The sequence below is a fragment of the Lutra lutra genome, chromosome 5, assembly GCF_902655055.1.
Source record: "Lutra lutra chromosome 5, mLutLut1.2, whole genome shotgun sequence".
Taxonomy (NCBI): Eukaryota; Metazoa; Chordata; class Mammalia; order Carnivora; family Mustelidae; genus Lutra; species Lutra lutra.
In genome coordinates this window covers 116131136-116154870 of record NC_062282.1, presented here as the reverse complement: position 1 = coordinate 116154870, position 23735 = coordinate 116131136, and the positions used below count along the sequence as shown (strand labels likewise).

Genomic DNA, 23735 nt, shown 5'->3' with positions numbered 1-23735 from the left:
TTGGGAGGCAATTTCTTATAACAGAACAAAATACACCCAAAATCTAAGTGTGTGGCTCTATTCTATTCATCAGCTTGATAATATTTTTTTTTCCCCTTTCCTTCCATTCCCCCCAGTTTCAGGTGTCTTCTGTTTCTTTAGTGTATATTTTTCTGGGGTCGTTATTACCCTCTTAGCATTTCATTCTCTCATTCATCTATTCTTCCCTGTACAAAATGAGAAAATGGAAAAACTCACCTCAAAAAAAAAAAAAGAAGAATTAAGAGACAGAACCAACTGCCAGGGACCTAATCAATAAGAACATTAGGAAGATGTCAGAACTAGAGTTCAGAATGACGATTATAAAGATACTACCTGGGCTTGAAAAAAGCATAGAAGACACTAGAGAATCCTTTTCTGGAGAAATAAAAAAACTTAAATCTAACCAAATCAAAATAAAAAAGGCTATTAATGAGATGCAACCAAAAATGGAGGCTCTAACTGCTAGGATTAATGAGGCAGAAAAGTGAATTAGTGATATAGAAGACCAAATGATGAAGAATAAAAAAGCTGAGACAAAGAGAGATAAACAACTACTGGACCATGAGGGGATAGAATAATTGGGATCTCAGAAGAAGAGAAAGAGAGGGGCAGAAGGTATATAGGAACAAATTATAGTAGAGAACTTCCCTAATTTGGGGAAGGAAACAGGCATCAAAATTGAAGAGGCATAGAGAACCCATCTCAAAATCAATAAATATAGGTCAACACCCCATCATCTAATAGTAAAACTTACAAGTCTCAGAGAAAAAGAGAATAAATATCCTGAAAGCAGCTCAGGACAAGAGGTCTGTAACCTACAACAATAGAAACATTAGACTGGCAGCAGACCTATCCACAGAGACTTGGCAGGCCAGAAGGAACTGGCATGATATATGCAGAGCACTAAATAAGAAAAATATGCAGCCAAGAATATTATCTCCAGCTATGTTGTCACTTAATATATAAGGAGCAATAAAAAGCTTTCAGGACAAACAAAAACTAAAAGAACTGCAAACACTAAACCAGCCCTACAGGAAATACCGAAAGGGGTCCTCTAAGCAAAGAGAGAGCCTAAAAGTAACAGACCAGAAAGGAACAGAGACAATATAAAGTAACAGTCACCTTATAGGCAATATAATGGGCACTAAATTCATATCTTTCAATAGTTACCCTGAATGTAATGGGCTAAATGCCCCCAAAGAAAAGGCACAGGGTATCAGAATGGATTAAAAAACAAGACCCATCAATATGCTATCTATAAGAAACTCATTTTTGACCCAAAGACACCTCCAGACTGAAAGTAAGGGGATGAAAAACAATTCCCACGCTAATAGACATCAAAAGAAAGCTGGGGTGGCAATCCTTATATCAGATCAATTAGATCTTAAGCCAAAGGCTATAATAAGAAGGACATTATATCATACTTAAAGGGTCTATACAAAAAGAAGGTCTAACAATTTTGAATACCTGTGCCCCTAACATGGGAGCAGCTAATTATATAAGCCAATTAAGAACAAAATCAAAGAAACACATCAACAATAATACAATAAAATAATAATAGGGGACTTTAACAGCCCCCTCCCTGAAATGGACAGAACATCTGAGCAAAAAATCAACAAGGAAATAAAGGCTTCAAATGACACACTGGACCAGATGGACATCACAGATATATTCAGAACATTCCATCCCAAAGCAAGAGAATACACATTTTTCCCTAGTGCACATGGAACATTCTCCAGAAGAGATCATATCCTGGGTCACAAATCAGATCTCAACCAGTACCCAAAGACTGGGATGATTCCCTGCATATCTTCAGACCACAATGCTTTGAAACTCGAACTCAATCACAAGAGGAAAGTTGGAAAGAACTCAAATACATGGAGGCTAAAGAGCATCGTATTAAAGAATGAATGGGTCAACCAGGAAATTAAAGAAGAATCGAAAAAAGTCATGGAAACAAATGAAAATGAAAACACAACTGTTCAAAATCTTTGAGACACAGCAAAGATGGTCCTGAGAGGAAAGTATATAGCGATACAAGCCTTTCTCACGAAACAACAAAGGTTTCAAGTATAAAACCTAACCCTACACCTAAAGGGGTGGGAGAAAGAAGAACAAATGAAGCCTAAACCCAGCAGGAGAAGAGAAATAATAAAGATCAGAGCAGAAATCAATGAAACAGAAACCAAAAGAACAGTAGAACAGACCAATGAAACCAGGAGCTGGTTCTTTGAAAGAATCAATAAGATTGATAAACCCATGGCCAGACTTATCAAAATGAAACAATAAAGGACACAAATTAATAAAATCATGAATGAACGTGGACAGTTCATAACCAACATCAAAGAAGTACAAATAATTATAAGAACATATTATGAGCAACTATACATCAGCAAATTTGACAATCTGGAAGAAATGGATGCATTCCTAGAAATGTTTAAACTACCAAAACTGAAACAGGAAGAAATAGAAAACCTGAACAGACCCATAACCTATAAGGAAATTGAAGCAGTCATCAAAAATCTCCCAAGAAACAAGAGGCCAGGGCCATTTGGCTTCCCAGGGGAATACTACTAAACATTTAAAGAAGAATAAATACCCTATTCCTCTGAAACTGTTCCAAAAAATAGAAATGGAAGGAAAACTTCCAAACTCATTTTATGAGGCCAGCATTACCTTGATCCCCAAATCAGACAAAGACACCATCAAAAAGGAGAATTACAGACCAATATCCCTCATGAACAAGGATATAAAAATTCTTACCAAAATACTAGCCAAAAGGCTCCAACAATACATTAAAAGGATTATTCACCATGACCAAATGGGATTTAATCCTGGGCTGCAAGCATTTGACAAAGTACAGCATCCTTTCTTGATTAAAACTCTTCACAGTGTAGGGATAGAGGGTAGATACCTCAATATCATAAAACCCATCTATGAAAAACCCACAACGAACATCACTCTCAATGGGGAAAACTAAGACCTTTTCCCCTAAGGTGAGGAACACAGCAGGGATGTCCCCTATCACCAGTGCTATTCAACATAGTACTATAAGTCCTAATCTCAGCAATCAGACAACAACAAAAAAATAAAGGGCATCTGAATCAGCAAAGAAGAAATCAAACTCTCACTCTTTACATGGAAAAGCCAAAAGACTCCACCCCAAAATTCCTAGAACTCATACAGGAATTCAATAAAGTGTCAGGATATAAAATCAATGCACAGAAATCAGTTGCATTTCTATATACCAACAAAAAGAAGAAAGAGAAATTAAGGAGTCAATCCCATTTACAATTGCACCCAAAACCATAAGATACCTAGAAATAAATCTGACCAAAGAGGCAAAAATCTGTACTCAGAAAACTATAGAATACTCATGAAAGAAATTTAGGAAGACACAAAGGAATGGAAAAACGTTCCATGCTCATGGATTGGAAGAGCAAATATTGTGAAAATGTTTATGCTACCTAGAGCAATCTACATATTTAACGCAATCCCTATCAAAATACCATCAACTTTTTTCAAAGAAATGGAACAAATAATCCTCAATTTTGTATGGAACCAGAAAAGATCCTGAATAGCCAGAGGAATGTTGAAAAAGAAAACCAGAGCTGGTGACATCACAATTCCAGACTTCAAGCTCAATTCCAGACTACAATGCTGTAATCATCAAGACAGTATGTATGGTACTGGTTAGAGCGCCTGGTTGGCTCAGTTGGTTAAGTGTCTGCCTTTGGCTCAAGTTATGAATCTGGAGTCCAGTGATCAAGACTCACCTCAGGCTCCCTGTTCAGTGGGGAGTCTGCTTCTCCCTCTAATCCTCTCCCGTTTCGTGCTTTCTAGCTCTCTCTCAAATAAATAAAATCTTAAAAAAAAAAGAGAGACAGTATGATACTGGCACAAAAACAGACACATAAATCAAAGGAACAGAACAGAGAGCCCAGAAAAGGACTCTCAACTGTATGGTCAACTAATCTTCGACGAAGCAGGAAAGAATGTCCAATGGAAAAAAAGTCTCCTCAACAAATGGCGTTGGGAAAATTGGACAGACACATGCAGAAGAATGAAACTGGACCATTTCCTTATACCACACACAAAAATAGACTCAAAATGGATGAAAGACCTCAATGTGAGACAGGAATCCATCAATATCCTTGCGAACACAGGCAGCAACCACTTCGACTTCAGCTGCAGCAACTTCTTCCTAGAAATATTGCCAAAGGCAAGGGAAGCAAGGGCAAAAATGAACTACTGAGACTTCATCAAGATCAAAAGCTTTTGCACAGCAAAGGAGACAGTCAACAAAACCAAAAGACAACCGACAGAATGGGAGAAGATATTCACAAATGACATATCAGATAAAGGGCTAATATCCAAAATCTATAAAGAACTTATCTAACTCAACACCCAGAGAACAAAGAATCCAATCAAGAAATGGGCAGAAGACATGAATAGACATTTCTGCAAGGAAGATATCCAAATGGCCAACAGACACGTGAGAAAGTGCTCCACATCACTCGGCAGCAAGGAAACACAAATCAAAACCACAATGAAATACCACCTCAGTCCAGTTAGAATGGCTAAAATTAACAAGTCAGGAAACAACAGATGTTGGTGAGGATGCAGAGAAAGGGGAACCCTCCTACACTGTTCATGGGAATGCAAGCTGGTGTAGCTACTCTGGAAAACAATATGGAGGTCCCTCAAAGAGTTTAAAATAGAGCTACCCTATGACCCAGCAATGGCACTACTGGGTATTTACCCCAAAAATACCAATGTAGTGATCTGAAGGAGCATGTCACACCAATGTTCATAGCATCAATGTCCACAATAGCCAAACTATGGAAAGAACCTAGATGTCCATCAACAGATGAATGGATAAAGAAAATGTGGTATATATACACAATGGAATATTATACAGCCATCAAAAATTGAAATCCTGCCATTTGGCAACCACGTGGATAGAAGTAAAGGGTATTATGCTACATGAAAGAGAAAGACAATTATCAAATGATCTCACTGATAGGAGGAATTGGAGAAACAAGACAGAGGATCATAGAGGAAGGGAGGGAAAAAATGAAACAAGATGAAACCAGACAGGGAGACAAACCTATGAGACTTTAAATCTCAGGAAACAAACTGAGGGTTGCTGGATTGGAGGGGGGTGATGGATGGGGTTGCTGGGTAATGGACATTGGGGAGGGTATGTGCTATGGTGAGTGCTGTGAATTGTGTAAGACTGATGAATCACAGACCTATACCCATTGAAACAAATAATATGTTAATTTAAAAAATTTTTTAAAAAGACAGATATAAACTGTGGGGACAAGAAGCATATGTCTCTGTTCATCTTGGACCTTCAGCATTCAGCCTATTTTTTGAAACATGGTAAAAAGGAAGTAGATATTTAAAAATCTGAAAAGTAATTGGTAATACATTATCAAAATATGAGATGGTTCTGGTTTAACTGCCAATTCCTCCTTACTATGTCTCTTCATGTAAAACGGTTCTGGAATGATTAAAGGAATAAGGGTGCTATTCAAAAAATAAAATAATAAAATAAAGTACATTCAATTGAAGAGTAATATGCTTAAGAAATGACATCTGAGACTTGGAAATTTCTTTTATTTTATAATTCTAATTATAGTTTATAGCTTTTTTTATAAATCAAAATGGAATACTGTGAATTTATAATATCCAAAAGAGATTAAATGTAATTATGGTTTTATGAAAGCAGAAGATTAAAAATGGCATTTTAATATGACTTGTTTGTGGGTTTTTGTAGAACCTGGTTTGTTTAGAACTGAAATCTGACATCTTTCTAAGATATAACAATAAATTCTTCATTTATAAAATAAGTATCATGAAGTAGATTTTCTATTAAGGTTCTTTTCAGCTCTTCAATTCAATTTAAATTTTTTTTTTTTGAGGATCAGAAACATCCAAAGATTTTTTTAAAAATAAGCATCTTTTTCATCCATATCAAGTAAGATTTTGTTTTAAGGGAAAACTTCTCAAGGAACCCTGAGATTTAAAAGTGACTTATAGATGAAGTAAGTTCTAGCCAGTGAGTAAAAATAAAACTAGATTCCTAGCTTCACACTGTGATTTGAATAACTCAGTTTACCTCTTTTGGTCCTAAAATCTTTAAATCAGGATACCATATGACTGATAGTTCTATATTAAGACTCAGTCTCCTTATTTTTTTAAAACTCTTTTTTTTTTTTTTGGAGAGGAAGAGAAGAGAAGGTGGGGTCAAGGGAGAGAATCCCAAGCAGTTTCCATGCCTGGCAAAGAGCCCAACGTGGTATCAGAGCCCACAACTCTGAGATCATGACCTGAGCTGAAACCAAGAGTTAGATGCTTAACCAACTGAGTCACACAGGTGCCCCTTATCCTCCCCATTTTAAACTGTAATGGGAAGTAACAGAAAAGTGTGAGAAGGTACCCCAGGATAGCTTTTAGAGCTACAGAAAAGAAAAACAAAAATGAAACTTGAATCTGATACCAGCCTAGATTCCCTATTACAGTGAGGCTTTTGCTTAGCAATTGTCAAAACCTTTGTCAAAAATCTAAGATAATAAAAAAACAAACAAACAAACAAAAAAACAAAGATAATGCTTTGCAAGTGTCCTAAGCACCTATCACACACACACAAAGACACAAATACTGGTAAGGAGTACAGAGGACAGGAGTATATCCTGACTGGCCCCAAACTTGCCCTTCAAGGTGACACATGTTGCGACCATGTGCATTAACAAGGAGTAGGAAATATTTTGCTATGCCAAATGAATGGTTCATGTTGAAAGGAATCTTTTCTTATAACAACCTGTGAGCAAAAAGATGACAATAAAACTTCAAAGAATTATTAAGTTCTACTCCTCCATTCCCTCTTGAACAGATGAGGTACAGGAGAAAGAAAACTCACTATTCTTCTCAGTGATTTTTAATGCTGATGGATTCCATTTAGGAGACAAAGCAAATTCATTCCCTATGGAGAAGCAGCCCATAAGGGAGTTTCTGAAGAGCATGCCCTTAGTGGTCAGAGACCCTGTTACACAAGCTTCTGGCCAGACCCAGCTATCAATTGTGTAGAACATGTCCACATACTGGACTAGGCCTGCCTTAACCAAGCTGAAGGAGCTCCCACCTGAAGGAATAGGATGCAATGTCATCTCCTAATGGTCTCAAAAATACACACATTGCCATGAGCCAAAGACAACAGCCCTGCCTTGCTCCTATATTGACAGAACTGGCCTACATACAAAGTAAAGCCCTCAAGTTATTCTTTGCTCTCCTGTGAACTTATGAAGTGATTCAGAAACAATCTTTCCCATATTGAACTCTAGTGGAAGATTCTAATATTTAGGGGCAACCATGTCACAGCATCTCATCACTAGCATTTATCTCCATCAACACAGACTTGTGATAAAAAGAGCCCCAAAACGAAAGACAAATAATCACGTTAGTAAATGAAGAAGTCTGGAATATTAACTGATGTTTTGTTCTATTTTTATTATTTAGTATAAAATGCTTCAATATTAAATATTCAATAAAAATAACCTAAAAACCTGGAAATTTTGATTCTAAGTGACCATAATTTTAAAAATTCTTACTTTCAAATTCTATGGGACACAAAATTTCTAAATATCCAAAAAGGAAAATATCAAAACTTGGCAAGTTATCTTCATATAATGTATTCATAATGTCTACTTTAATATTGATTTAAAACAGTAATTTTGAGAAATTTCATGTCTGAGAATCTTTAGTCCTTCCTGTGGATGCTGCCCTCTAGTGGTTCCTGGATGGTTCCACACCCAGGACCAATTACCTGAGAATTGGCGGCTTTCTCAGGGACAGGAAGGATAGCTGATTTCGCTTCCTGGAGAATTTTTGGCATGCCGTAGAAACGTCCACTGACGAGCATCGCAGTCACCAGTTGCAAGGTGAATTTAGAGCCCAGGGATAAAAAGACCTATAAACAAACAAGATCAATGACTGTTTTAGTAGTAAGAATTAATTTTCAGAGAAAAATACTGACATTTGACATGAGTCATTAGCACACTGCCTTAGGATCCTTTTGTACAGTTTCATCAATATATGCCTCTCCCGGGTGCCTGGGTGGCTCAGTGGGTTAAGCCTCTGCCTTTGGCTCAGGTCATGATCTCAGGGTCCTGGGATTGAGGCCCGCATCGGGCTCTCTGCTCAGTGGGGAGCCTGCCTCTCTCTCTCTCTTCCTGCCTCTCTGCCTACTTGTGATCTCTCTCTCTCTGTTTCAAATAAATAAATAAAATCTTTAAAAAAAAATATATATATATATATATATGCCCCCCCGCCCCCCGCCCCCAGGTTATAAAACAAATCACCAGTATGAAGACTCCGGGGTGATGAGTGATAGAGTGTAAATACACAAATTTGCCAATTCTCCATGTGTGCCCAAATGGCCTCAAGAATTATAAGAATCACAGAAGTAGTGTTAGTAATAGAATGAATCATGTACCACAGGAATGAAAGCGCTCACTGGGGAAGAGTCAGTTCCTACAAGCAGCAAAACTCACTTTCTTCCTCTTCATTAAGGAATAACTAATACTCCAGTGAAATTTACTAAAATGGATAATGATTTAGGTGTACCGATTACTTGAACACTTTGGATAAATAAAAATTACTAATGAAATGTATTAGATTACCAGTTTTTAAAGTTTTCAAATCTAATAAATAAGGGAAACTCTGAATTTAAAAATTAATGTTACTCTATTTTTTTTGAAATTTAGAAAACATTTTCCCAATAGAAACATTGTTATTGATAATGAATAAGCCCCCATGTTATCCCATAACCTAGAATAATACTAAAAACTCTACACATCTTTATTGAATATAAAAATAACTACTTTTGTGGAGTCTGTTCTTCTTTTAAATATAATATACTTAAACATACTTAAACATACACCATAGTCCTCCAAACATACACGATATGTACCCTAGTAGTTTCAGAAGTTATATAACATGAGGCTAACAGATGTTTCATTCATTCAATCAATCTTCATTTTTTCAAAGTGACATTCACTGAACATAACTCACAGATCAAGTGCTAAGGAAACAGAAATAAATCACTGTCCTCACTTAAAGCATGTGCCTCCCATCTCCCCTCTAGGGGCATGCCCTTCCCCCAAACAGTTCACTGGCTGGGCTGCTAAGGTGTGACATGGGCATAAATCAAGGGTAGGAATTTTTCAGTGATTCCCTTTTCCCCTCACGCTCTGGATATAATGCATTGCTCTTTGAAGATTGGAATATTAGAAGGAGAAAATATGCATATAACTTTTGGGCCAAACTTTTGGGCCAAAACTTAACTATTGTTGACCAGAAGCCTTACTGATAACATGAACAATTAATACATATTTTATAAGTTCTTATATATTATTACTGTATTCTTTATGATAAAGTAAGCCAGAGAAAAGAAAGTGTTATTAAGAAAGTCTTAAGGAGGGGCGCCTGGGTGGCTCAGTGGGTTAAGCCGCTGCCTTCGGCTCAGGTCATGATCTCAGGGTCCTGGGATCGAGTCCCGCATCGGGTTCTCTGCTCGGCAGAGATCCTGCTTCCCTCTCTCTCTCTGCCTGCCTCTCCATCTACTTGTGATCTCTCTCCTTCAAATAAATAAATAAAAAAATCTTAAAAAAAAAAAAAAAAAGAAAGTCTTAAGGAAGGAAAATTACATTTGCAGTGCCGTACTGCATTTGCTGACACAAGCCTGCATAAAAGTGTACCTGCACAGTTCAACCCTTGTTGCTCAATGGTCAACTGTATATCATTCAGTGTTTACAGGGAAATGAAAAGAGGACTAGCATTCCTCAAAATGTACCAGGTGCCACCTACTACAAGATACAGTCTAAGAGTAGGCAGATCAAGAGTGTTAGTCCATGTAATATAGATTACGTATTTTGGTTTTCCCATGTGTAGTGTGAGAATAGTTTTATTCTATTTATGTTGCTTAGTAAAATAACAGAGTAATCAGATCTTCACTAAAGCATGTCTTACTGTCAAATGAAATCTCACTATAAAATAGTACAAAAGCTAAAGAATGTCCTCTGGTGTTCATTAACAGAGATTAAAACTTGAATGCATTTAGAAAGTAATGTTACATAGATATGGATGGGAAAATATTCAAAGGTACATAATTCAAGCATGCTGTATTTTTTTTTAAAAAACTAATTTGTAAATGAGACTTAACACAATCATATTCTGGTTAAGTCAATCTACCTGTCCTTTCCCCAGTTTTTCAGTCTTTATTCCAGTCTTGAAAATTTTTGGAAATAGGAAATGGAGATTAGAAATTAATTAACAGGGCATTGAGTCAATATCCCAAAGAATACAGGGATGTGTAAGTGCCTGCTACCGTTTAGACAAAAATATGTTATCTCCAAATGGGAATATGCTTAATATACTTAATTCACTAATAATCTGCAAATGTATCATCCAATAATTATTACACATTTCTATGATGACATTTAAATATCTCAATAAGATTGTAAGCAGATCATGAGATAATCAAGTGCTCTCCTGAAGGACCGATATTGGAACGATCAGGAAATGGAAGAAATGCTACAAACCTGACTCCTCACTGGCACCAGGTCCACTCTATATCGGGCCCCGTCTTTGACCACCAGTTGCCTCTCCACATTTTCAGGAACAACTGGCTGCTCCTTTTGGTCAGATGAGATTCTAAATCCAACAACAACATCTCCAAATGTTCCAGCGAGCCGAGTTACATTAATTTGGATGAATCTACTAAGGTTCTGCCCAATAAAGATTGACTGGTAATCTGAATACAGAGCAAATACTCCATGTGGATCATCATTTGCAGAAACAGAGAACCATGTGATGCATTTTTCTGGAGTCAGTTCTGCTCCTCCCTCTACAGAAACAAGTCGGATTACATAATCTTCTTCTATCTCAGGTATATCATCGGGGAGCAAATGAACGTCAAAGCTCACTTCACTCTCTCCATCAGCAATAGTGAAAAATCCTTTTGTAGAAAGAAAGTCTCCTGTAATATCAAACTCACTGCTTATTTCCCAGGAAACCTAAAATAAAAGGGAAAAAAATCCAACAAAGTTATGTAATTCAGTATATTGAATCAAAATTCCTTATGTTTTCCTCTATAATATACAAAAAATAAATTTTAATTGTGCCTCATTATATTCAAAGCCAGATGCCCCAAATAGTCAGTTTAGAAAGTATAGACAAATGACAATAGCACTGTGAAAGTATATGAACTCTTTTGGGCTTATGTATACAATTTGTTGGACAAGATTACAAAATCTCATTTCACCTACTTCTCAAATAGTAACATGATTTGAAGAGATAAAGTGAAGCAAATTTAATTCTAGAATGGCAGCTCCACAAATACATTTGAAAGGCCTGACTATATATTTTATAGGTATCTGAACCAGGGGTAATACTTGAAGGTAAAAAGTGAGTAGTCTGTTGCTTTATATTGGAATTTGTTTTTGTTTGCTTTTAACAACAAGATTTCAAGAATTTAAAAATTATTTCCCAAGAATATTTAGACTTCTAACCATAAAGTTTCCACTGAATAAGTATCAGTTAATCTCCAATACAGGAAAAGAGTTAAATCCATAAAGAAATTTTGCAAAGTACGTTCTGCTAGCAAACAAACAACCTTGGTCTGTTAGATAGATATTCCAATGATTCACAAGAGTATCTCCAGACATTCTATGTCAATATACACGCAAATGCAACCTCTTAAAAGTCAGTTGGTAAACGAAAAAAAAAACTATACTGAGAAATAAAGTCCTAAAGAATATATTAAGCAATTTACAAAAAAACATTGAGGGACTTAAATGGGTAAGTTAAATGTTATAGCAAACAAGAAAATAAAAAATAGTTCAGTCATACTCTTCATGATTAAGTGTGAGGAAGATCATTTCAGTCTAAGTGTAATTGGAGTTAGAAAGACAGCAAGAGAGGTTCATGTTGGCTAGAGAACCCAAAGGTGAAGAAATGAACCTTCTCAACTTGTCTGAAACTCATGTCACTCCCAAAACTTACACCAGAACACACAGTTTCTCTGTTCTTCACAGCTACATTTGTTAGGCAAACTGTTACACTACTTAAAAAATCAAATGAAATATGATACCGTAAGTTCTCCTAAAATGCCCTTGACTCTTTTGACAAAAAAAGTAATGATCAGGGGCCCTTCCAGAGCTGACGGCTCTGAATAGGTCTTCTCAGATAAAGACTCAGGAGCAAACTGAACAACCCCATTTGGATCACCAAACTTCTGTATCTAAAAATAGAAAGAGGTAACAGAGTGAATACCACAATATAACAACTACAGATGAAATTACAGAATCCAACATATCAATATACAGAAAAGCTGAAAAAATGAAAGAAACACAGGAATAATACTTAAATATAATTTGCCTAGAAACTTGATTTTTCAAAAGCTTCTTTAGTACACTGTCATCTAAAACAAGGAGGTTCTTATTCTCTAACAATAATGGGAGTAAGTGTCTAGAAAACTTTAATTTGTAGGGTCTCAAAAGGATATTACTTCAAGCCTGAATTTGACTTGATTTGCCTCATATTTGCTTTACTTAACCAGGGCTAATTGTTTAGTCAAACACTAGTCTACCTGTAGTTGTGAAGGTATTTTGTAGATGTAATTACTATTTATAATCAGTTGACTGATTGATAGTATAATCAGTTGACTGATTGACTTTAAGTCAAAGAGATTACCCTTGATACTGTGAGTGGGCCTCATCCAATCAGTTGAAGGCCTTAAGAGCAAACACTAAAGGTTTCCCAGAGAAAAAGGAATTTGGCCTCAAGACTGCAATTCAGGAATTCTGCTTGAGTTTCCAGTCTGCCAGCCTATCCCACAAAATTCAAACTCATCATCTCAACCATAAGTCTTTTTCTGAGCTTCCTGCCTACTAGTCTGTTCTATAGATTTTGGACTTGTCAACCTTCACAAACACATGAGCCAATTTTTTTTTAAAGATTTTATTTATTTATTTGACATAGAGAGACACACAGTGAGCGAGGGAACAGAAGCAGGAGGAGTGGGAGGGGAGAAGCTGGCTTCCCGCTAACCAGGTAGCTCGATGCGATGCGGGGCTCGATCCCAGGAGCCTGGGATCATGACCTGAGCCTATCGCAGATGCTTAATGACTGAGCCACCTGGGCGCCCCCACATGAGCCAATTTTTAAAATAAAAATTTCTTCTTTCTTTCTTCTCTCTCTCTTTCTCTGGAGAAATCTGACTGATAGAGACCCGAGACTAGAGAATTTTCCAAACTTAAAAAAAAAAGCACACCTCTCTATGTTGTTTTCATATCCTGGTCCTCAGCAATTTTTACCCCTGTTAGACTGAATCATTCATTCATATCAAACATTCAGATTTGATCCAAAACATCATTGTGCTAATTAAACAAATACTATTCTACCTTCCAACAATCTAATTAGTGATTGAGTTAATAACGTTCATGTACTTTCATGGCAAAGGTATCCGACGTATGGGACAATATAACAAATAGCTTCTGTCTGAAAGTGCAAAAATATTCACAAAACACCAAATTTTCTGAGTGGAAAGTAAGTATTTATCACTATACGAGAGCCCTTTATAAACTAATTACCAATAATCAAGCTATGTAATAAACTAATAAAATAACAAAGAAGTCTGGCCCATAGGAATTATTAGGACTTCATTTGGCTTTAAACTTTGAATTAATCATAAGCTCATGGAGTTTCAACAAATGTAAAATGCATTTTCTGATAAATCCATTACTCCAAAATTTTGTGGGAAAAATAAAGTCAGACTTACTGTTAATGTAATATCTTTAGCTCTGGAGTCTAATTTAGCTTCTCCCTTCACAAGTTCAAGTTTAATAATGAATATCTCTTCAACTTCAATGTCTTCATGAGGATAGACTGTCAGAGTGATGGTTCTCATACCACCTTCTCCATCCCCAAAATAGAAGGATCCACTCACTGGGTCCGCAATGTCTCTGTTCTGTGGTGGCAAGGCTTCCTGAGAATTGGGTCCTAAAATCACCCAGTTCACCTGCAGAGTGTTTGTGTTTTTAATAGAGATGATCAATTTTATTTCATTTGTATCTATCTATTTATTTAAGATTTTTTAAAAAGTAATCTGTACACCCAAACTGGGGTTCAAACTCACAACCCCAAGATCAAGAGTTGCATGCCCTACTGACTGAGCCAGCCAGGTGCCCCAGACAGAAACAATTTTAAACAAAGAATTACTTTACAGGATATGTAGTATTAGGAAAAAAATTATATATCTTATATACATGCATATATATATATGAAAATTATTCTAGGATAGCTCCAGAGAATTCTTCATATCTTTTTAAAAATACTAATATTTGCAAATATAAAATACATACTAACAGAATATGAGTTTTCATAGATAATAAAGAAAAATATGAATACCTGATCACTGGTCATCACCATAGAAAAATAAACACCCAGTTTAGATGTACATATTTAGATATGTATATTTATATTGTAATATAATATACATACTAGAGAAATATAAACGTTAAAAAATGAGTACAACACTGTCTTGCTGTATGCACAGTCTCTGTTAATCAAAACCTATTTGAATAAGACAATAAAACCACATGAAAAATCTGCTGGGTGTGCAATCTCTTCTAAATATACATAAATAAATTTCTGGTATAAAATGAACATATACTTTCATAAATCATTATAAGAAACAAAATTGTATAATAAATGCATTTTTAAGTATTTCTATAATATAAAATTACATACTTTTCATATATACATGGAAAGAACATTGGGACTTTGTCTTTGCTTCTTTTATCTTTCACCAGCACTGGGCATAGCTGATCACTTTCTTTTCCTTGAAACACAGCGTCCCATCTTTCATGGCCTCCAAGATACATATCTTCCCCTTTGCTTTTACATCTCAATTTTCTATGCTGGCTCTCCTTCCTCAGATCGTTCAATGCTTGTAGCCCAGGACTTCGGCTGTATTTTTCACATTCCTATCTATGCTCCTTCAGCCACGTGGTTTCAAATGCCTCCACATGCGTAGGCAGCCTCTGACCTCCCCACAGCCCATACTCACACACCCGCTGCCTGCTTGACCCTCTACTGGGACGGACAATGGCAATCTCAAATGAACACAACCAAAACAGAACTCTTGATTCCACACCCCCCGCCAAGCTTCTGCCTATCTCAGTAAACAGCACTACAGTTTAACCAAATGCTCAACTAAAATTTTAGCAGTTATTCTTGATGCCTCTTTGCCTCGACCTCCACTGCCCGGTGAATTTTTCCTCCAAAAGATGCTCAATATTTATTCACTTCTCAGCATCCCATCTGCACCCATCTTAGCCACTGTCAGCTCAGCCCTGGACGACAGAGGGCAAGAGCCTTCTAACTGACCTTCCTGCTTCTGCTCTGGCTTCTTGACATTCCATTTCCCCACCAAGTAGTCACAAGTGAGCTACTTAAAATGGCAACCCCAGGGACATCAACACCATTCCCCTGCCTCACACTCTCTAATGGCATCCTATATGCACTCAGAATACCCTTTAGCCTGACTTAGGAGGGTCTCTGTGATCACACACCTACTAACCTCTCTGACGGACCTTGTGCTGCATGGAACCCTCCAGACCTCAAACAGGCCAGGCTTGTCTATTGCTTCTGCCAAAAGGCTCAGCTCTCTAACAATTACATGACCATGTCTCAGTGTCTAGCTTTCAGCTTAAATATCACAATGTCACCATCTAGAGTAGTCAACAGGTGACTCATGATTGTGTTTCTAGATCTGATATCCCTGTAGGTCGCTTAAGTGTTATCACACATATATATATTTTAAATTTATCTGTTTACTGTTCTGAAAACCCTAAGAAAACAGAGACAAGATCTGTCTCATTCATCAGTGTATTCTCAGTGCCCAGAAGAGGGTCTGGCATTCGAAAAGCACCGAAAAAATACTTGAACATTTTATCAGAATTCTTCATTTCATTTCATCTCCTTTCTAACTTGCTCTCAAGAGTTCCTGATAACAGCAAGGTCTCATATATATTTTTATGTAATTCACAGGACTTGTCAGCTACTTTATACCCAGTGGGTAATCAATAAATATTGTTGATTATGAATAAATAAACGGATATATTTGAAGAATAAGAAAATCCAACTCTATACTCATGCCATCAAAATTATTTTTTTAATTTTTTTTATTTTAAAGATTTTATTTATTTATTTGACAGAGATCACAAGTAGGCAGAGAGGCAGGCAGAGAGAGAGGGGGGAAGCAGGCTCCCCGCTGAGCTGAGAGCCCGATGCGGGGCTCGATCCCAGGACCCTGGGATCATGACCTGAGCTGAAGGCAGAGGCTTTAACCCACTGAGCCACCCAGGAGCCCCCAAAATTATTTTTAAAACCATGGGAAGAATAACTCTACCTGAATCTCTCCTAAGAGTCCTCCAGTCCGCTCCAGCAACAAGGATAAAATCATTGTGGAATTGGGATTAGGAACAGAAATTTTGCTTTGATTAAGAAATCTTAGAACGCCAAAGGGAGAGTCGCTCTTGGCAATTGTGATTCTGCTCACTAGGTGGCGCCCAAGGACCGCTCCTCCAGTAGCTCCAACAAGCAAAATTTCAATGGGTTCTGCAAATTCACTGCATAGCGAGAAGGAGCAATTCTGTGAGTCTAAACATATTAAAATGCTTCTAAGATCCAAATAACTAGTCATTTTCCAAATTGGTCATACATATTCAAGGCACAGCATTCATACACCAAGTGGTAAGAAGAGGGTGCTCAGCTAAAAGCATGAATGATCAACTTCAATATTATATAACCTGCAATAGTAGACTTTCTTCCTTTCTTTTGAATTGCTTAATGCATTAAGGAAGTGAATTGCAGGATGTTTCTACATTCTGATTAGATTTTGCAAATATAAGAGAGCAAAAATTATTATTTCCCTGTATATGAAAAAGCGACACACAAAATCCCAATCGTCTCCCAATCCCTTCTTTCCTACCCCAGCACCCCCCCAAAGTTTCTCACTTGTTTCTCAATGGGCATATATATAATCTAAAATTTTATTATCCGTGCAAAACGTAAGTAAGGATTGGAGCATAGTAATCATGCTTTACATATGACTACATTATTTCTGACGTTACTAAATAGTATTACCTTTCATTGTCATCAATGATGGACACATTTATAAAACTTAAGTTCTGCCCATGCTGAAAGGTGACCGAGCTGCCATGCAGTATATAATCGACACCACCAGCAACTGCAGAGGAGCTCTGAGAGATGAAATCAGCAGTCACACGGCCGTAAGTTCCTCCCAGCCTCACCACCGGAATCATGATCATTCCAACATCTTCCTCCACTGTAGCAGGAATGTGCAATTAATTGGTATCCCAGACAAAGCAACTAGCTTTTATAAGAGTCAGTCAAATTAAACATAGCAATTAAACATAACAGGACAATGCAAGCTCTCATTTTTTCCCATAATTTTTATAAATTTAAAAAAATACTGGGGGGCACCTGAGTGGCTCAGTCAGTTAAGTGTCCAACTCTTAATTTCCACTCAGGTCATGATCTCAGGATGGTAAGATCGATCCCTGTGTCAGGCTCTCTGCTCAGTGGGAAGTCTTCTTGATATTCCCTCTCTCTCCCTCTGCCCCTCTCCCTCCAAGGGCAGGCGCACATGCACACACACATACACACACACTCTCTCTCTCTCAAATAAATAAGTAAATCTTTTTTAAAAATTAATGAAAATTTCAAGACTTATTTTTATAAGAAATATAGTTTGTCATAAACTGAAAATTATAGTGAACAGTGTAAGTTAGAATTGAAATAACCTATTTAATTATTAGCATAGGTATTCTCCCTCTGTGTGCTACATAGAAATAAATGATCCTTGCTTTCCAAAGCAATGCTAGATGAACATGAAAAATTCTTAAAATATGTGTACTCGAAGGAAAGTATTCTGAATTTTTTCTACATTTAGTGGAACACATAGTATAAACAATTGAAGTTCATGTTAATTATATGAACGCTTTTTAAAAGTCCAGATAAAAATACAATTTTATTACATTTTAAGTTCCTATGAAATCTAATTGAGAATCTGAAAATGTATCCTCGATGTTTAATTTCAACTAAAAATTGTTTTCAAAAATTTATTTTGCTCTCGTTATGTTAATCTCTGTAAATAAAAATATCATTTAAGAGTTTACATTAACTATGCTTTTATTAGCCAACAGTTCATAGTAGCCATGACTAAATAATACTGAATTTACATTGTCATTATAAATATGCCTTGCTCTAAATTCCCCCAAAGATAATGAATCAAACAGAAATCAGTGGACAGAAAAAAAAAAAAATTCTAAGTCCTTTATTTATCACTTGGTATTAAAAATGCAGCATGACGGGCGCCTGGGTGGCTCAGTGGGTTAAAGCCTCTGCCTTCAGCTCGGGTCATGATCTCAGGGTCCTGGGATCGAGCTTCGCGTCGGGCTCTCTGCTCAGCGGGGAGCCTGCTTCCCTTCCTCTCTCTGCCTGCCTCTCTGCCTGCTTGTGGTCTCTGTCTGTCAAATAAATAAACAAAATCTTTTAAAAAAAAAATGCAGCATGACTTTTATTAGCTGTAGACTGAGGTTCACAAAATGGTGGTGTCTTCCATGACTTTACCCACAAAGTCAATATTAATCAATTCCAAAATGATTTCTATTTTTTCAAAGAGTTTATTTATTTATGTATTTGAGAGGGAAAGTAAGAGAGAGAGAGAGAGAGAACATGAGGGGGCAGAGGAGAGGAAAAAACAGACTCCCCTCTGAGCAGGGAGCCCAATACAGAGCTCAATCCCAGGACCCTGGGTCATAACCTGAGCTGAAGACAGACGCTTAACCGACCGAGCCACCCAGGCACCCCTCCAAAGTAATTTCTGATGAACTTTAAAAATGGCTAGATAGGGGCGCCTGGGTGGCTCAGTGGGTTAAGCCTCTGCCTTCAGATCAGGTCATGATCTCAGGGTCCTGGGATCGAGTCCCACATCAGGTCCTCTGCTCAGCGGGGAGCCTGCTTCCCCCTCTCTCTCTGCCTGCCTCTCTGCCTACTTGTGATCTGTCAAATAAATAAATAAATTTTTTTTAAAAATGGCTAGATAACCCATGAATTTTATAGAGGCAATGAGGTCAATAAATTAATTGCAGCAAGAAGATAAACATGTTTATTTTGAAAGGCATGTGCCTTTGAATAAAATCCAAAAAACAGCCACCTCTTTTTCTCCAGGAGGGAATATGGGCATAAGTCTTGTTCCTTACCATTCAGCTTTGCCATACATAAGTGGGATTTAATACTGCTCAAAGGTAACACGAAACAGATTAAAAAAATAAACATATAAATATATAAAGGCTTATGTAAATACATAAGAAGGTGTCCATGTATGTACATACACATGTATACACACACACATGCGTGCACATACACAGAGCAAGCTGAGAACATTTATACATGGAAATTCAAACTGACAGGGTCATTCTCAGTTACTCTGTAACTCAGAAAGTAGTGGTAAATTTATAAGACTGCCGAACTTACCTTCAAAGGCAGTATACCTTGGGTCAAATCCAATGACACCCTCTGCATTATCATTTTTCATTATTATGATTCGGACAATGGAGATGTTTCCTATTTCAGGAGGTTGATCTAACTGAAGACCATTTTCTCGGATGGTAAAATCATACCCTCTTGCAAAGTCATGAGAAAATAATAATAAAAGAAAAGAAAATGAGTACATAATTGGTGAGCATGAGCTGAAGGGTCCTCTTAGCTCCTACAACTTAGCCCTATTAAGCATTTTAATACCTTGAAAGATCCCCAACACTAAAATACTCTTTTTTTTTTCTGAAATGATGTCTGAAATAGACTTCTGTGCTGCTTACAATTATTACTGCCTATATGAAATCAAAACCAATAAAAAGTATTAAACTTGGGCAATGGGAAGATAATACGACTATCAGGAAATTGGGGAAAAGTTGTAAGATGAACCTCTGGGCTAGGAATGCACTGATAAACTCATCTGATGATAAGGGGCTGAGACAGGGGCTTCAGACAGATCTGCAGTGCACTCAGGGACAGGCTGAAAGGGTTACTTTAAAGAAAAAGCAGGGGTCATGCCACTACTGAAATTTCAAGCTACAAGGAAATATTTCTGTGAACCCCGATTACAATCAATGCCTCTAGTCCTTAATACAGATGATGGTTTACTTGACTAATGACGTATTTCAGCTAAGGAAGTCACTTTTTTTTTATTGATATGATTCCCACTGAAGAAACCTTTTATCTTTCAGAGTTTCATATCACTTTAATTCCTGAAGCTAAAAAATGGCAGTAAACCATTTTATCCTTTCTTCAATTCTCAAATTCTATTTACCTGGTATTTTTAGGCTACATAGTTTCAAAAGGTTAAAGTCAGGTTACATATAAGGAAAAATTAGAAAACAAGGGATTAAAAATATTAAATGATAAGATAAATGTTGGCATGCCTGAGTGGCTCAGTCGGTTAAGCGTCTGCCTTCTGCTCAGGTCATGATCCCACCCAGGATCCTGGGATCAAGTCCCACATCGGGACCCTTGCTCAGTGGGGAATCTGCTTCTCCCTCTGCCTGTGGCCCCCCTGCTTGTGCTCTCTCTCTGACAAACAAATAAGTAAAATATTTAAAAAAAACAAAACTGTTGATAGTTGTCTGAGATGGATTGTAGTTTAGCTGATTGCCTTAATACCAAAGCAGTGAATTCTCCAGCAACTAAGCAAAATGAGATTATACTGCTTTCCTTTTTCAAGTCAAAGGAAACTTAGAAATTTACCTAGAAGGAAAAACTTGTTTTCTCAGAATTAAGCTTATGTAGGAATTGCTTTTTTTTCTTTTAAAAAGGAAGAGGGCAAAATGTCCAAGTCCTAATTAGCCAGTAACATGGATGTTATCTTACACTTAATGGGCTAATGAAAAATTTCACTTACTTCATTAAAATAGTCAATGACCACCTCCAATTTTAACACATTTAATGTAAGTGCAAATTCATTCCTACTGCCAGTTCTCCTCTTCTCAGGTGGCTGGGAAGATGGCAGACATTCTGATGGAGTATGCCTACCAAAACAGCCAACCATCTTTCAAAGTAAGAAGAAGGTCCTGCTCGGAGAAGCTGGCGAGGAGATGTTCCCACAATACTACAAAAACATCGGTCTGAGCTTCAGAATGCCCAAGAAAAGCCAGAGAGGGCACCTATATTGACAAGAAATGCCCCTTCACTGGTAATGTCTCCGTATGAGGGTGCATTCTGTCTGGTGTGGTGGCCAAGAAAAAGATGCAGAGGGCCACCATCATCCACTGAGACAACCTCCACTACACCCAAAAGTACACCTGCTTTGAGAAACGCCACAAGAACACGTCTGTGCACCTGTTCTCCTGTTTCAGGGAGCTCCAGATCAATGACACTGTCACAATGGGAAATGCTGACCCCTGAGCAAAACTGTAAGCTTCAACGTGCTCAAAGCCATGAAGGCCACTGGCCCCAACAAGCAATTCTAGGAGTTCTGCGAATAGTTAGACATCTGCCACACTCCCAAAGAAAATACAGTTATTTTTCTGGTTAAAAAAAAAAAAAAAAAAGAAGAAGAAGAAAATTCATGTCAATTGCCAGGAACGGAATCATTTCTAGGAAAATTAAGATTTGAAGTGTACACAAACCCACAGTATTTTTTCCACATGGGACTGATATACATTTTACCAAAGTCACTTAGTGAAACATTTTAGTAAGAAAAAGCTTTTAAAACATAGCATTCGTATAACAGATGCAAAACCATTTTCATGAACCAGAAAAATTCCTTTAAGACTTATATAAATGCCAACATGATTCTGGTTGAGGGTTTTGTGTCATCTGTCAGAGCAGAGGTGCTCCTGGGCTACTCAATTTGTGGGTATTTCAGCAGGCTTCAGGTGTTTCCCACCTGTGTGAATCAAGTCTGCTCCCACTAAGGGAACAAGACAGCCTCAATATGGTTAATTCTTATGTTCAATAAAAACGTGGTACACGGTTACAACTGACTATCTTTGACTCCTACTTTTCCCCACTTGACAACTCTACCTCATTTTCCCACAGAAGACAATAGGGATACCAAGGAAAGAAATTTCTCACTCGGCCCTCAGGTGTAGAGAAAGAGGAAAGGCAAAGTAAATTCCATCGCACCAGCTGACCTGCGACCTCCATTTCCTTACCTAATGATTACAAGCTCATACCATGTTCCATTCTCTGACTACCCAGAGTGAATTCTCAAATGAAAATAACACACTTTCAACTTTGAGCAAAAACTGGTATTTTAGAACTTGGCACAAGTGACAGTTAATCTTGGTCATAATTTCCCTGCTATGCCCTGTCCCACTCTCACATAAATCTGAAAGAGAGCAAGTTCAGTATTAATCCCTCTACAACACATTCTCTATTTTTTTTTTTTTTTGTCTAATTTTCTTTTTTAAAACTTTACCTTCCCAGGAGTTCCACCTTTGTAATTACTAGGGAAAATTCCTCTGGTCCTTCAGGAAGACCATCGTCAAGTATTTCAATGCTCACACTTCTCGCCATCTCCCTGGCTTCAAAGAGGAGCTCCCCCGCTGCAGGGATAAAGTCCAAGCCTGCTTCCGCTGTCCCACTCATGGTCTCATACCAGAGTCTCACGCGGCCAGATGATCCCCCTGATCGGACGATGGTGATATTCACCTAAGCCAAGAAGCAGTTTTTATCTGACTTGGGTGTCTAATCCACCAACTCATACCTAATTTTTTATGGTTTCTAACTAAAGATTCTAGGTTTACTAGGGTTATGTTTATGTAGAATCTATACAAGTTTATAAAATATATGTTAAAATAATGGTGTTAGTAGCAAATTAATCAATTTGTGAAAACTCTGGAGTATGAACCAGGAAACACATTTTAAAGATGACTCACAATATATCTTGCCACATAAAGTCTTAATATTTAAAGGTTAAGCCAGCTTTGCAAAAAAAAAAAAGATCACGCACAAAGTAAAAACCAAAAATGATGTCTAAGATTTTAAGCATTTTATACTCTACCCTTCGGGCTTCTTCGAACACTCGAAGTTGCTCCTGTGAGAAGGAGAATCGGCCATAGGGAAAGTCACTGGCCACCACAGTGATATTGGCAGTGCTGCTGGATCCACTCAGTAACCCCCCTTCACTGATTCCAATAAGCTGAAACTCATAGGAGCTCTTCTCCTCAGGAATGTCATCATTCAAAGCCTAGAGGACAAAAAGAGCCATCAATGGTGGGTTCTAACGTTTAAAGAAAAATACCTCTCATGTCTACAACAACAACAAACTCAGGGATACCACCACCTCCAACCACCCCACCCTTCATTCACACACACACACACACACACACACACACACACACACACAACAAGGAGCATAACAGAAACCAGTCGTATTGCTACCTGTATTATTACAACTGCTGCAGACTGTCCATCTCGCATTGTCAGTTTTCCTGACATTTCAGCAAATTCTCCCACAGAAGGGGGGAATATCCTCCAGTACACGGTGACCTCCCCCCAGATCGCTGGGCCACGAACAAGGCTATGTTACATAAATGTATAATCAGTACATTTTT

The 23735-nt window shown here is 37.4% G+C and overlaps 1 protein-coding gene and 1 pseudogene across 1 annotated transcript in view; one reads left to right on the top strand and one right to left on the bottom strand.

The window, feature by feature from the left end:
• ADGRV1 (adhesion G protein-coupled receptor V1) overlaps positions 1–23735 on the bottom strand; it is a 548798-nt gene that overhangs the window by 336731 nt on the left and 188332 nt on the right. Inside the window, exons 63-72 of the mRNA XM_047730885.1 lie at positions 23563–23701; positions 23183–23368; positions 22598–22830; positions 19654–19802; positions 17239–17440; positions 16502–16721; positions 13868–14107; positions 12179–12328; positions 10629–11102; positions 7853–7996 (exon numbers count right to left, since the gene is read on the bottom strand). Of these exons, the coding sequence (XP_047586841.1) occupies positions 7853–7996; positions 10629–11102; positions 12179–12328; positions 13868–14107; positions 16502–16721; positions 17239–17440; positions 19654–19802; positions 22598–22830; positions 23183–23368; positions 23563–23701 (2137 nt within the window). The remainder of the gene's footprint in view (positions 1–7852; positions 7997–10628; positions 11103–12178; positions 12329–13867; positions 14108–16501; positions 16722–17238; positions 17441–19653; positions 19803–22597; positions 22831–23182; positions 23369–23562; positions 23702–23735) is intronic.
• Positions 21178–21659, top strand: LOC125100188 (40S ribosomal protein S11-like; annotated as a pseudogene).